At 44.0% G+C, this 12,562-nt stretch overlaps 1 protein-coding gene across 5 annotated transcripts in view; it reads left to right on the plus strand.

Moving 5' to 3' along the window:
• Nucleotides 1-12,562, plus strand: part of SOX5 (SRY-box transcription factor 5) — a 288,812-nt gene that overhangs the window by 118,706 nt on the left and 157,544 nt on the right. The window contains exon 1 of one of the 5 annotated variants that reach the window (XM_089693353.1): nt 11,529-11,720. The exons of 3 other annotated variants lie outside the window; for them this stretch is intronic. In XM_089693353.1, coding sequence (XP_089549479.1) covers nt 11,633-11,720 — 88 coding nt within the window. In that variant the 5' untranslated portion in view covers nt 11,529-11,632. Of the gene's footprint in view, nt 1-11,528; nt 11,767-12,562 lie in introns of those variants that run through there. One more of the 5 variants, XM_089693354.1, reaches the window with a different exon arrangement.

Consider the following 12,562-nt stretch of genomic DNA (forward strand, 5'->3'; position numbering starts at 1 on the left):
TCTTCCTGAATTGTACAGTTTACTGATCACGCTAATGTACTGTGAATTGTAGGTGTAATCCTTTTTTTTAGCAGGGATTTCCTAAAACCCTACAATTATTACAGTGGTTCTAGGGGGGTACAAGTTCTAGAATGTGTCTTTGAAAGGAGCCACTTTTCTTTTGGCCTCTGAGGCCTAAAGTCCCCCCCACCCCTTTTATGTTTATTCATTTTAATTACCTTTTATTTGTGTACTACAAAGACAGTAGCTTCTCTATTTCTGCTATTCTTTCTGTAAAATGGAAATTGTTACCTGTACATAGGAAAGGTATGCAGAGATTTCATCATCCACCTGCACTGTAAAGATAGAATGCAGCTCAGCTATTTATAGGGACCCAAAGAGTTGCATGTTAGAGAGGCATTTCACTGCCCATCACTGATTGGTAAAGAGAATTTAAAGATGGCCATAGATTATTAATATAGTTTTTTTTTTATCAGCCAGCTAGCTGATAAAAGAAAAACAAAACAAATGTATTCCCCCATTCTCACATTCAAGGTGTATGGGGAAATCCTCCCTGCTGTGGTATAGTATTCTGACAGTAGGACACTTCTGCTGTCAGAACAAACTGATCAGCGCTGCAGCCCCATTCAAGAGAAGCTACTTAGATTGTTAGATTGACTTCTCTGGAGTAGGATTGGCCATAGACGGGTCAAAATTCGGCCAGTTCCTGCTGATCCGTCCAAATTTCGATCCATTTATGGCTTGCTTAATTTAAAGGTGATTTAGGGCACCTTTTTGCTGATTCACTGATTCTGGCCATACCCTCTATGGCAACCATTTACCTCCTGGTGGAATTGCCATCTTTCAGTCCTTACAATTTTGCTCTGGGTTTAGGTACTGAAGAAGGGAAAGGTCTTTGAGTCCCCGAAACTCTTGGGCTGTTGTATCTTGTCGTATTGTGGAGCGAGTCCCTACCAGAGTCACTGTGCCTTATCACAATCCGACTGATCTACTGATAATTTAAATTCTACACATCAGTTCTACTTGTTTTAGGATAGTAATCGGCAGACTTGTGACCAGTTCCTCATTGAAAGCCACAAAAATGTGTCTACCAAAAATGTGCATGTGCAAAATACAGACAGGGCAGTGCCATATTAAAAGCATGTTTCCAGGCAAAGAAAATGCATGTATGCTCCATTGAAACACGGAAAGGCAGAAGTGTGATATGATGGTATTCATGATGGAAAAATGTAAGTAAATGTAATATTTTACAATTTATTTTTTTTTACGGTTTATGGTTTTGCTAGAAATTGACAGGAGATGTGATAAATGACCATCTGCTGTTTGTGGCTTTTGGAATGGTGACTGAGGGGTGATGGGGTGTTTGGTCTATTCAATTTCAGTGCATGAAATAGAGGCCATAGTGCCGTTGCGCACTGCGATTATACAGTATTTAATGTCCTCCTTTGAGCCTCCACCTAGAACATAATATGACTGTTTATCCTCGTGCCATGCAAATGTGGAGTGCAGCGTGGGCCGCAGTCTGGGTGTGGGACACTGTAGACTGGATAAACATGGGATTTGGGCCACGCCAGGTCTTTTTCCTGGAAATTTAGGTTGGAATAGAAAGCGAGAGGTGCTTTGGAAATGGCGGCCCGTAACAAAAGGCCTGTGTTCCCTTCTCTCACCTCTGCCACCGGAGAGCTTCTTACATCTCACCGCCAGAATTCCAAACATTTCTACCCTACTATAAGACACACCCGTCGCCGGCCTAACCTACACCAAACCGACTCAGATGCTGCTCAGACTCAAAGATATATGTCTACCTATATTTGTGGAAATTACAATGGTTGTGTATATAGTTCAGCCGCCTGTGTGAGAGTGGAGGCTTTAACCTGACTGCTGGAAGTCTTGGAAATGAGGATTCATATACCATAGTTAAGGATCAATTGAAATTGCTGTAACATTTGCTTATGCTGTGTGCTTTCCCACTGCCTTGTGCTCACAGTTTTTTATAATGCATTGCTGTGTGGTTATATACACAGTGTACAATTTTTATTTTATTTATTTTTGTAAACTGTTACATTTAAGTTAAGAAAACATTTGTCTTTGCCAAGCAGAATAAAGCACCCAACGTATCATGATTAACTTTCTTTTCTATAGGCCTCTGTAATGCATGTTACTGCAGAATAAATGGTGTCTTCTCTCTTTGCTGCACTGAAACATAACACAGCCATATGAACAACACTTATAGAAATTCTAATTGTTGAAGTAGAAAAAAAAAGACAGTTGCAGAGATGAGAAGAACCCTTTTGTGTGACAGAATTGATCAAGGCAGAGATTGTACCTGCAATATAATGGAAGTGATTGTGTATATAGCTCTGTATCATGGGATCTTCTCACCATTCAGCAACGTTTGTTAAGTAGGATAAAAAAAACAAATGTATATATAGTATATCTTGTATAAAATGAAAATCTAGTTCATCAGAAGAAGATGTGTATACAGATCTGACATGCGTGTCATGATTTTAGCCTTTCAGTTAAAGCATTTGATAAAAATAGACATGTATGTAGTTCAGGTGTCTGTGTCAAATGTGCCTGATGGTTGATCTAGTCAGAAATGACATTTAGTACATAGGTGAAAGTGAATGCCTTTTATAGTTCAGGATCGTGTGTCACAGCGCATGCTCATCCGAGATTGTGCAGCGTCAGTCAATGGAATTACAATGGTCGTTTATGTAGTTGAGGCCTCTGTGTCAGCTGCTGGAAAGCCTTTCCTTTGCACTGTACACAAGAGGTTCCCTGCGTGTCATAGTTCAGTGCCTGATATCTTCCATAACAGTCAGATCAGACCGTGGAAGGCTGGAATATAAATTGCTTTCTTTCATTAAAATTAACTGCAAAAAATCTTAAAGGAAAGCTCCACTTTTGCTGGAATATTGAAAACCCCTAAAGCTGAACTCCAGCCTGCTCTGATGTCCCTGCACACTGTGAGCTTCTTGCAATGACCATTATAAGGTGCATTCACACCCTGCTTGTGTTTTAGATGCAAGAAATCTCTCTCGCTGGCATGTAATCTGTCAAGCAGCAGTCACATTCGAGTGATTGACCCTTGATGCAGGCTGTCCAGGGCTGATCACTTGCATGTAATCGCTGCATGAGAGAGTGTGATTAGCTGAGGGAGCAAGCAAGCTCACATTGCTTTCAATATGGCTGCCTTTCGCATCTAATCGCAGGAACCCCCGCTGCAGTTCTCGCATCTAATCGCAGGAACCCCCGCTGCAGTTCTCGCATCTAATCGCAGGAACCCCCGCTGCAGTTCTCGCATCTAATCGCAGGAACCCCCGCTGCAGTTCTCGCATCTAATCGCAGGAACCCCCGCTGCAGTTCTCGCATTTAATCGCAGGAACCCCCGCTGCAGTTCTCGCATTTAATCGCAGGAACCCCGCTGCAGTTCTCGCGTCTAATCGCAGGCAGGGTGCATTTGCAATTGTGATTGCAATCTTAGAAACTGCTGCAAGTTAACTAGAGCCTGTCTCATCCCCTAAATGGAGAGCATCCAGCATCATCTAACGCTTTCCTCTTGACCTGACTGTCCCTAGCCCTTCCCTTTCATTGGATTTCAGTTCTTTCAATTATAGAGGCTCAGCATCACAAGTGGGTGTAGGCTAGTCTTTATGCAAATACACCCTGCCTAGGAACGCCCACTCCTCCAGACTGACATCCACCCACCAAGGCAATCTAATATTTGCATAACTCCTCCTAAGAGACAACCTTCAGGGCTGCTGGCTCTTGAAAGGAGTACTAAGGCAGGGTGCCCCTGTCCCAACCATGATCAGCCTGAATTGCATAGAGAAGCACGGAGACCCAGTGATGGCATCAGTGGGTATAAAATATGGTTCGTAATGAAAACAAAGCTTTTATTTAAACATTTCATTAGCATTTTGATTGGGGGCAGGGGAACAGGGAGCAACCAGGGAAGGCAAGTATAACTACAGACAAAAATGTATTTATTTACTTTTAGTTTTCAATAGAATGGAAATGGATTAGGGCATCTGTCTGGTTTTCATTGCTGTCCATGTCCCTGTTAGTGAGATTCGCCCTTTCTATTTGTCCTGCTTATACTGTGAGCAATGGAAGTGAATGAAAATCCTATATTTTGGATTGTCACCAAAACTGGATTAAAGGGAAAATGTTCAAGGGGACATACGTTCTGGTGGCCCTGACAACCACCAGAGATTCCCACACTTTGTAGGGTTTTCCTCTTTCTTCCTATTTTGGCTATGGGACAGGAAGTGAAGGAAAATCTCCCCAGTGGGACAGAGATGGTTAAAAAAAAGTCTGACGGGTTATAATTCTCCCTTACACTATCCAAAATGAAGAGCTTTTAATGATAGCTACACATTTTTTTATTCCACGTTATTGCAATTGAATTTTCCATTTCAATCTACAATTCTTTGAAATCCTTCCTTACTATATTCAGAAAAGAATCAGAAAATTCAGAAATGTCATTTCCTACTTGTGTGATTGGCTGGCCAAGTTTCCCAAAAGTCTGCACTATTCAGATGTCCAGTATCTAGATTTTCATTTGTGAGATTTGCTCTAAAGATTTTTTTCTCTAAAGGGATGCGCATTCTGAAGCTTTACTCATTACAACACTGAAGTTGCTCAAGCAGTTTTAATGCACACTGACCCTCACATTCAGAAATCGGGTGAAACAAACAAAAACAGAAAGAAATATACAAGAAATCCTCTCTATGGATATAGTTCACCTAGAGGGGATTGTATAGGCTCAGGTTCATTATGAGGAAAAATTCCTTTTTCAGCTTGTCCACAAAATCAGTAGAATCTACCAGGTTAGGGCAAAGCATCGGTGACGCTTTTGATGACAAAGCTCTTTAGAAATTGATGCAGTTTATTTATAAATGTTTTGAATTGTCACCACTGTATTTATACTCTATATAGAGAGAATTGTATAAGAAGGCCTTGCACTGTTTAGATTGGGTGAACATTTTCACGTAGATCCAACTCATCACGATTTGTGAATTGCTTGGTTTTATTTGGGTTTTTTTTTGGCAATATGTCGATTTAACATAATTGGTGAGTCGACTGGCAAATTTGAGGGGAGGAATGGACAAGACAATTTTATAAATAGGCAACATTTGTGGGATTAACATCTCCAGTGAAGTATTAACACGTTTATAATTAGGCCTGATAAAGTGACGATGAATGAACCTCGTCTCCGGCTGCCGCAGTGGGAAAATGCCAGGAGGAGTCGGGCCTCTCTGACCATGGAAAAGTCGGTTGTCACTGCTCAGTGTGCAGACCTCGGATAAAGCCGACAAGCAGAGGAATAATCGGGTATTCAGTGGCCGACCTCGTTCACAGCTCAGAGCCAGAAACTCGCATTGCCGCTGCCAATTCTGTGTGAATGCCGTGTGTGTGCTGGGCCGGGGGCCGGCCTCTTCCTGTGGGCACCTTTCCACCTCGTCTGTGACTGGCGCAATGACAGTAGGGCTATTGTTGTACCAGGCCGGTCCAAGAACTGCTCCTCACAAAGTCCCACATCTATATACGTGCTAATATTATTACAGGCATTTTAGCAGCACTTTACATACATTACTCATCAGTCCCTGCCCTCTAAGAACTCACAATCTAAGATCCCTATGTCATGTACATACATATACATAGCCAATTTACACAGAAGTCAATAACCTACCAGCATGTCTGGAATATAGGAGGAAACCAGAGTTAACACATAAGCACTGCAAGAACATGCAAACTCCATGCAGATAGTGTCCTGGTCAGGACTGAAGCGTAGGATCCCAGTGCTTCAAAGTATATGTGTTAACTACTAATCCACTGTCCTGCCCACTGACTGTCCTCTGGCATCTGTCCCAGGCAGTGCATGCTAAGACGAAGAGCTGTGACCACACTGCTGTTCCCTTTTTGGCCTGTGTTGCAGAAGAGGCGCTGCACACCTCTGCAGATAAATAACGTTGATTGTATAAAAATATATATCCTGTTTTATTGCCATTCCTCTAGATGGGCCCCATAGGTAATAAACCATTTTCCAATCAGGATCAGGAGTCTTCTAATGTCTATTGGTGCTTTTAGCTGGGGTGGCCACACACGGTTCAATTCTAACAGATGATGAGATGGATTGGACAGCAGGATTGTGAAAAGCGCTTTTACTGGTAGTCTATGGAGTTCTTGCATGACTTGCAGCATGTTTGAGCGCCAATCTCCTCGTACGAGACCAGTTTTAATTAGTCTTCTACTCAAATGTCTTTCTTTTTTTTCCCCCCAGAATTGCACAAGTTCCAAGTACAGAAGGTAACTTAAAACAACAGTCGCCCTGCTTTCCCTTTCAGAACTTCTCTAATTAAATAACGTCGCGGCTGCAACAAAACTGCAGATTTTACTAAAGGAAAATGAGTCACTTCAGTGTCCAGAGTTAAAAGACAAAAGGCTCTTTCTTTAGTTGGAGGTTCTCCGCAGGGGGGCTTCACACTCCGGCAAGACTGAAATCCTCATCAGATGTCGCCTCAATTCTGCCGCAGTTCACAGCTCGCTCTGAAATCTCTGCCATCAGTTTATTCCCTGCCTTCTCCACCTTCGAGCTGCAGAGTGGAGCAAACATCCAGCTTTATTATCTTTAACCAGAACTAATTTATGATCACTACCGAGCTGCCGGATCAGATCTGGGACTACTGCCTTTAGGAGTTAAGGCGTATTTGGAATAGACTAAATCAAGTCTGGGTCACAAAAAATAAACAGCAAATATATATTTATATATATTTTTATAGTCGGTCTCTGCAGTCCTTCATCAGGCCAATTACAATTCAAACTACTATAATGTAACATTTCACATGAGTAATATGTACATAGTAACCACATTCCGCTTTTGCCTATTGAATACAAGGAATAAATCAGCTGTAATACATAGACAGGTACAATAAATCTTCACTGTATGCTGCAATCGCTTGGTGAAGGGGTTTGGGCAGAGCCCGGGCTTCTGGCACCTATCTGAAGCCGCAATTGCTGCTCACCTGAAACTATTTTACAGGGGTCACTGAGAAATCTCTCCTAAAATAAATTCTGCCTCCCCTGGTGACAGTGCTGCATTTATCTGCACTGTGTGGAGCAACACAATTGCCTCCCTTTTGTGCCTTCCTGAATAAACTACAGGTGGAAATTCCAACACTGCATGGACCCAACCAAAAGGAGATTGATTGACTGACAGTAAGCACAACGCTGCATTTTGCCAAGCACAGGCGCATGCAGCAACGAGAAGTACTAGTGCAAGGCACACAAGTGATAAACAAGTTTAGAAGTTTTTTTTTCTTCTTTAATTTATTTAATAATTTTTTGATTGTCAATGTAGGAACTCTGCTTCTCAAAGTTTATTTTTATACTGAGGGTTTAGAATTAGGTGGCACATACATCATGATAGCCTTTTGGAGCCTCGACCTAAGGCAACATAGTACAGCCGGGCTGCAAAATGTTTGCTCAGTTTTTAATTGGTGCTTTATGCAGCACATGCGATAAAAATGGAATATAGAGTTGAAATCACATTTATATATGAATAAAAGTGGAATTTTGGTATTGTTATTCTAGTACTTAATATTATTTCTGTATCTAAATTACAGGTAGTTTTTTGATAATGTTTTCATTATTTGGTGGAAATGAATACAGATGGCTGTATGCAGGTCTGTTGCCCACTAAGACTCAATACATACAGATTGGACACACTTGCGTTGCTCCTCATGCAATATCATTAAGTGGAGTAATTACATTAGTGAAATCTACTGCTTGATTTATCTGTAGTCAGGATTTATGTGGGCCGTGTACCTGCCTGAATCCACCGTGCTCGCTGATTCTCATAGGATATTTTAAAGACTCAGTTTCAGCTGTAAACGAGAAGAAAATACAGCAGATAAAACAAACTGCCAGCATGCTGGAAGATGAATGAGAATAATAAAATCTTAATGGCAACACAAGTTCTGGTCACGGGCCACTTCTTTACAGGGAACACATACAATATATTGATCGTGATTTACCCAATTTTGTACAAAATATGGTGCTGGAAAGTTGGTCTGAATGTACCATTGGGAGGCTTCACTTCCCATACTACCACTAATGGTGCTTCATCTTGTGTTCCTGTGCATTAGGACAACATTTGTGTGGTTTTTTTATACAATATTTTGTACAATTATCCAGTTCTTTTAAGGTTCAGTACAAATACGTTACTGCAATCACTACTAACATTGTGAACAATAATAGCACCACAAGGATAGGAGTACCACCTAATTGTTGACCAAGCCAGATCAGAATTCTTGGATGGTGATGGCATTCACTTAATGGGAATACATATTTCAAATCTAGATGGAGCCTTCTGGGCTAAGTCACATGCTGGCTTTCTATATATTCTGTTCCTGCCCACCTTGCGTAGTTCAACTTCTTTAGTTACATCCTTCATAATGTCAAATGAATAAAGAATGCGGCAAGTGTACAATCCTGGGAATGCATCACCGGGTTGGTGGGAACCTCTTATAATGGGCACAGCTGGTGTGCAGACCCAGAAACTCTGAAGAGGGATGGCAGAATCTCTCACATAATGGACATGGAAGGTTTACAGACCCAAGAATTCATTGCACAGATGATGGGAGTCCCGCATAATGGGCACAGCAGGTGTGCAAAGCCATGAACTAAGCGCAGGGGTGGTGGGAACCCCTCAAAATGGACACAGCCGGTATAAAGACCAAGAGATGGTTGGAGCCCCTCATAATTGTCAAAGCAGGTGTACAGACCAAGAAACTCAGCAGAGGGATGGTAGGAACCCCTCATAATAGGTACCGCAGGTGTGTAAACCTGGAAACTCTTAAAGGGATGGTGGGAATCTTTTCTAATGATCACAACAGGTGTGCAGACCCTAAAACTCAGCATAGGGCAGTATATGTGCAGATCTAGAAATTCAATGTGGGCATGGTGGGAGCCCCTCATAATGGGCCCAGCTGGTCTGCAGACCTGGGAATTCCAGGTGAGGGTGATGGGAGCCCCCTCATAATGGGCCCAGCTGGTCTGCAGACCTGGGAATTCCAGGTGAGGGTAGCCCCCTCATCATGGGCCCAGCTGGTCTGTAGACCTGAGAATTCCAGGTGAGGGTGATGGGACCCCCCTCATAGTGGGCCCAGCTGGTCTGCAGACCTGGTAATTCCAGGTGAGGGTGATGGGAGCCCCCTCATAATGGGCCCAGCTGGTCTGCAGACCTGGGAATTCCAGGTGAGGGTGATGGGAGCCCCCTCATAATGGGCCCAGCTGGTCTGCAGACCTGGGAATTCCAGGTGAGGGTGATGGGAGCCCCCTCATAATGGGCCCAACTGGTCTGCAGACCTGAGAATTCCAGGTGAGGGTGATGGGAGCCCCCTCATAATGGGCCCAGCTGGTCTGCAGACCTGGGAATTCCAGGTGAGGGTGATGGGAGCCCCCTCATAATGGGCCCAGCTGGTCTGCAGACCTGGGAATTCCAGGTGAGGGTGATGGGAGCCCCCTCATAGTGGGCCCAGCTGGTCTGCAGACCTGGGAATTCCAGGTGAGGGTGATGGGAGCCCCCTCATAATGGGCCCAGCTGGTCTGCAGACCTGGGAATTCCAGGTGAGGGTGATGGGAGCCCCCTCATAATGGGCCCAACTGGTCTGCAGACCTGAGAATTCCAGGTGAGGGTGATGGGAGCCCCCTCATAATGGGCCCAGCTGGTCTGCAGACCTGAGAATTCCAGGTGAGGGTGATGGGAGCCCCCTCATAATGGGCCCAGCAGGTCTGCAGACCTGAGAATTCCAGGTGAGGGTGATGGGAGCCCCCTCATAATGGGCCCAGCAGGTCTGCAAATCCAGGAACTCAGCACAAGGATCTCACCATTGGAGACCCAAGAATACACAGTTTTGTGTGAAGTGGGCCTTTTTACAAATACAATGTATTTTAACAGCAGAATCATGCAATGTGAGTGTTTTTCCAGATTTTAGTGTGGCCATTTTTGGTGCTGGGACATGGCAGGAACGCTCACAGGTAGTCATTGGTATCTGTGTCCCGTCACCATGTACACCCATCTACTTACTGTTCGCGTTTCAGTTGGGTCACCGAAGTGCAGCATGGGTTAAACTCAGACCTCAGAGGTGCCATTTGTCCTGCTGTGTGCAGCTTGTTTGCACAGCTCTTTGGAATGTGGCAGGACGGTCTCAGAAATAAGAGGCTTTGTATTACTGTGTGTGCTGAGACAATAGGACGTTCTATTCTGGAGACCCAGACACCAAAGACTGGAGCTGGGCATACACTGCAAGATTTCCATTGATCAGTGTTCCAGAATTATTCATCAGACCCCACTGGGGACAGGCCTAGGAAGACATAGAAAGGAAATGTTTAGTATATTATTATTAATAATAATTTATATTTCACAGTGTGGAGAACACTGAGCCAGCCGCCTCGGTCTGTGCACCAGAGAAGCGTACACTCCTATGTCCCACCACAGTAACACACCATTTTTATTATACTTTTATATAGCACTGACATATTCCACAGTGCTGTGCAGAGAACAATGAGCCATTCACATCAGTCTAATTTGGTCAGTCAGTCTGTAGGTTATGTTTTTGGATTTTTCAGAGGAAACTGGAGCCCTTGGAAAAAAAAACGCAAACAAAGGCATACACTGAAGGAACCGATCCTCTGACCCCAGAGCTGCATAAAGGTTTCATTTATTTTGAAGTGGATTCACTGTATACTTGTGCTTGACAATAAGCCATCTTCTTTTATCTTGTAAAGCTCTGCACAGACTGCTGCCACAATATACATTTTATATAATACTACTACTACTAATAATGCGAGCTGAAAGCTGAAATCAGGCTTGCAGTGGGATTGTCTACTGTGTACACTGGTAGGTGGGTGGGGTTACAGCGCTCAGAGTGGTGATCAGTAGTATTTCAAAAAGCAGTCTGGTGGCAGTGGTGCTGTCAGCTGAATATCATCCCTTAAAGGGGATGCCCCCCTCCTATAGTAGGCTGGGGGTCACGGAAGCCCAAGAATATTAGCATTATTTTACAAATCTGCTGCCAGGTGAAGCTGCTCTTGTGTATGTCTTTGTTGCTTGTATTTGGCCTTTTGGGTGGTGCTGTGAAGTGAGAGTGCAATGTTGTAGAGCAGCTTGAGACAATGTACATTCCCTGTTCTCAGCCCTTTCCCCGCCCCCCACGGGTCTTGTGGCTCTGTAAGGCAGCCTCCTCTGTCATGCCAACCACTGTATTAATAGCCCCGTTTTTGCCCCGTAATGACTCCCGGAGAGGACAGACCATTTGTGCCCCCTTTCACTTGTCGCCGTGGCCGGATGAGAGGGCCGGACCATTGTTCCCTGTCTGACGGCACCTGTTGGAGAGACAGCTGTCACAAGAGGGTTAAAAAGGGCTGCAACAATTAAGGGCATAATGTGTAGAGTGTTGTCAGTACAGCTGCAGGGGGACATGATAGGGCCAGGAGAGGTAGCAGAGGCCTCCCCCCCCCCCCCTTCCTCCTCCTCAGTCTCCCCTCCCCCCTCCCCTCCAGCCACAGGGTCCTCTCCTCCACTCACTGGAGCACATTGTCAACTCCAGGCAAACTTGCAGTAATGTCAGACGACGAGGGGATTGGGCCGGCGTGTGGCGTTCTCCGCGAGCCCAGCACCGCTCCGGTCCTGGATTGTCACAGGAGCAAAGGTGGCCGTCCCTTCTCTATCTATGTCGTTGTTCTGCCCAACCGACCGTAAGCCGATGTTTTTGTCTCTTGTTTTTGTCTTGTCTCCGTGCGTCGCTTGTGGTGTCATGGGAAATGTGAGTCTGTGACTGAGCCTTTCCTGGCTGTGCTGTACTCTGCGTACACTTGGCAGGGCGACAAAACTGGACGCACTCTGAAACAAACTCTGTTTTCTGTTGTGTTTTTTTTATTTGGTTGGGAACGCCGCTGCTTTCTCTTTTTTTTTCCTCTCGAGTTAGTGACGCTGCTGGTTTACTGTGTCAGTTGGTAAGGTCTGGAGGAGCGTATGAAATTCATTAAGTTATTTAAGCCGAGCGCGGGCGCGCACCTCTTTCAGCACGCTCGTGCAGTTTGAACCCACATGGGGCTGATTTAAAGGTGACAGCTGTCAACTGCCGAACGGGAAAGCCGATGGGTTACCCTTTTCTGCAGCTGCTGTCTGAAGATTTTTTTTTTGGTTTCTTATTTGTGGTTTTGTGATTTATTTTATTGTACTTTTATATTATTATTGTTCTTGTATCACATGACACTGATGAAGCCATTGTACGGATAAACTGCCCCTATTCCTAAAACTAAATATAGAAGTTCAAGACGATTATTTGAAAAATCACGAGATAAGAACCTTGATCTGTGTATTGTGTGTGGTTCTTTTTTTGTTGTTGTTGTTGTTGCATGAATGAGTGTTTTGTTTGTCTACTTGTCTTAAGTTAAATAACCAACTGCATATAATATTCATGTGCATGAGGCTGTTTAAAGGCAGGTATCTGTGCATTTGTATAATCGGGAAGTGTCAATGCCTCTGGCA

This window comes from Staurois parvus, unplaced genomic scaffold, assembly GCF_062004578.1.
Source record: "Staurois parvus isolate SC_StPar_1 unplaced genomic scaffold, SC_StPar_1.0 ptg000628l, whole genome shotgun sequence".
NCBI lineage: Eukaryota > Metazoa > Chordata > Amphibia > Anura > Ranidae > Staurois > Staurois parvus.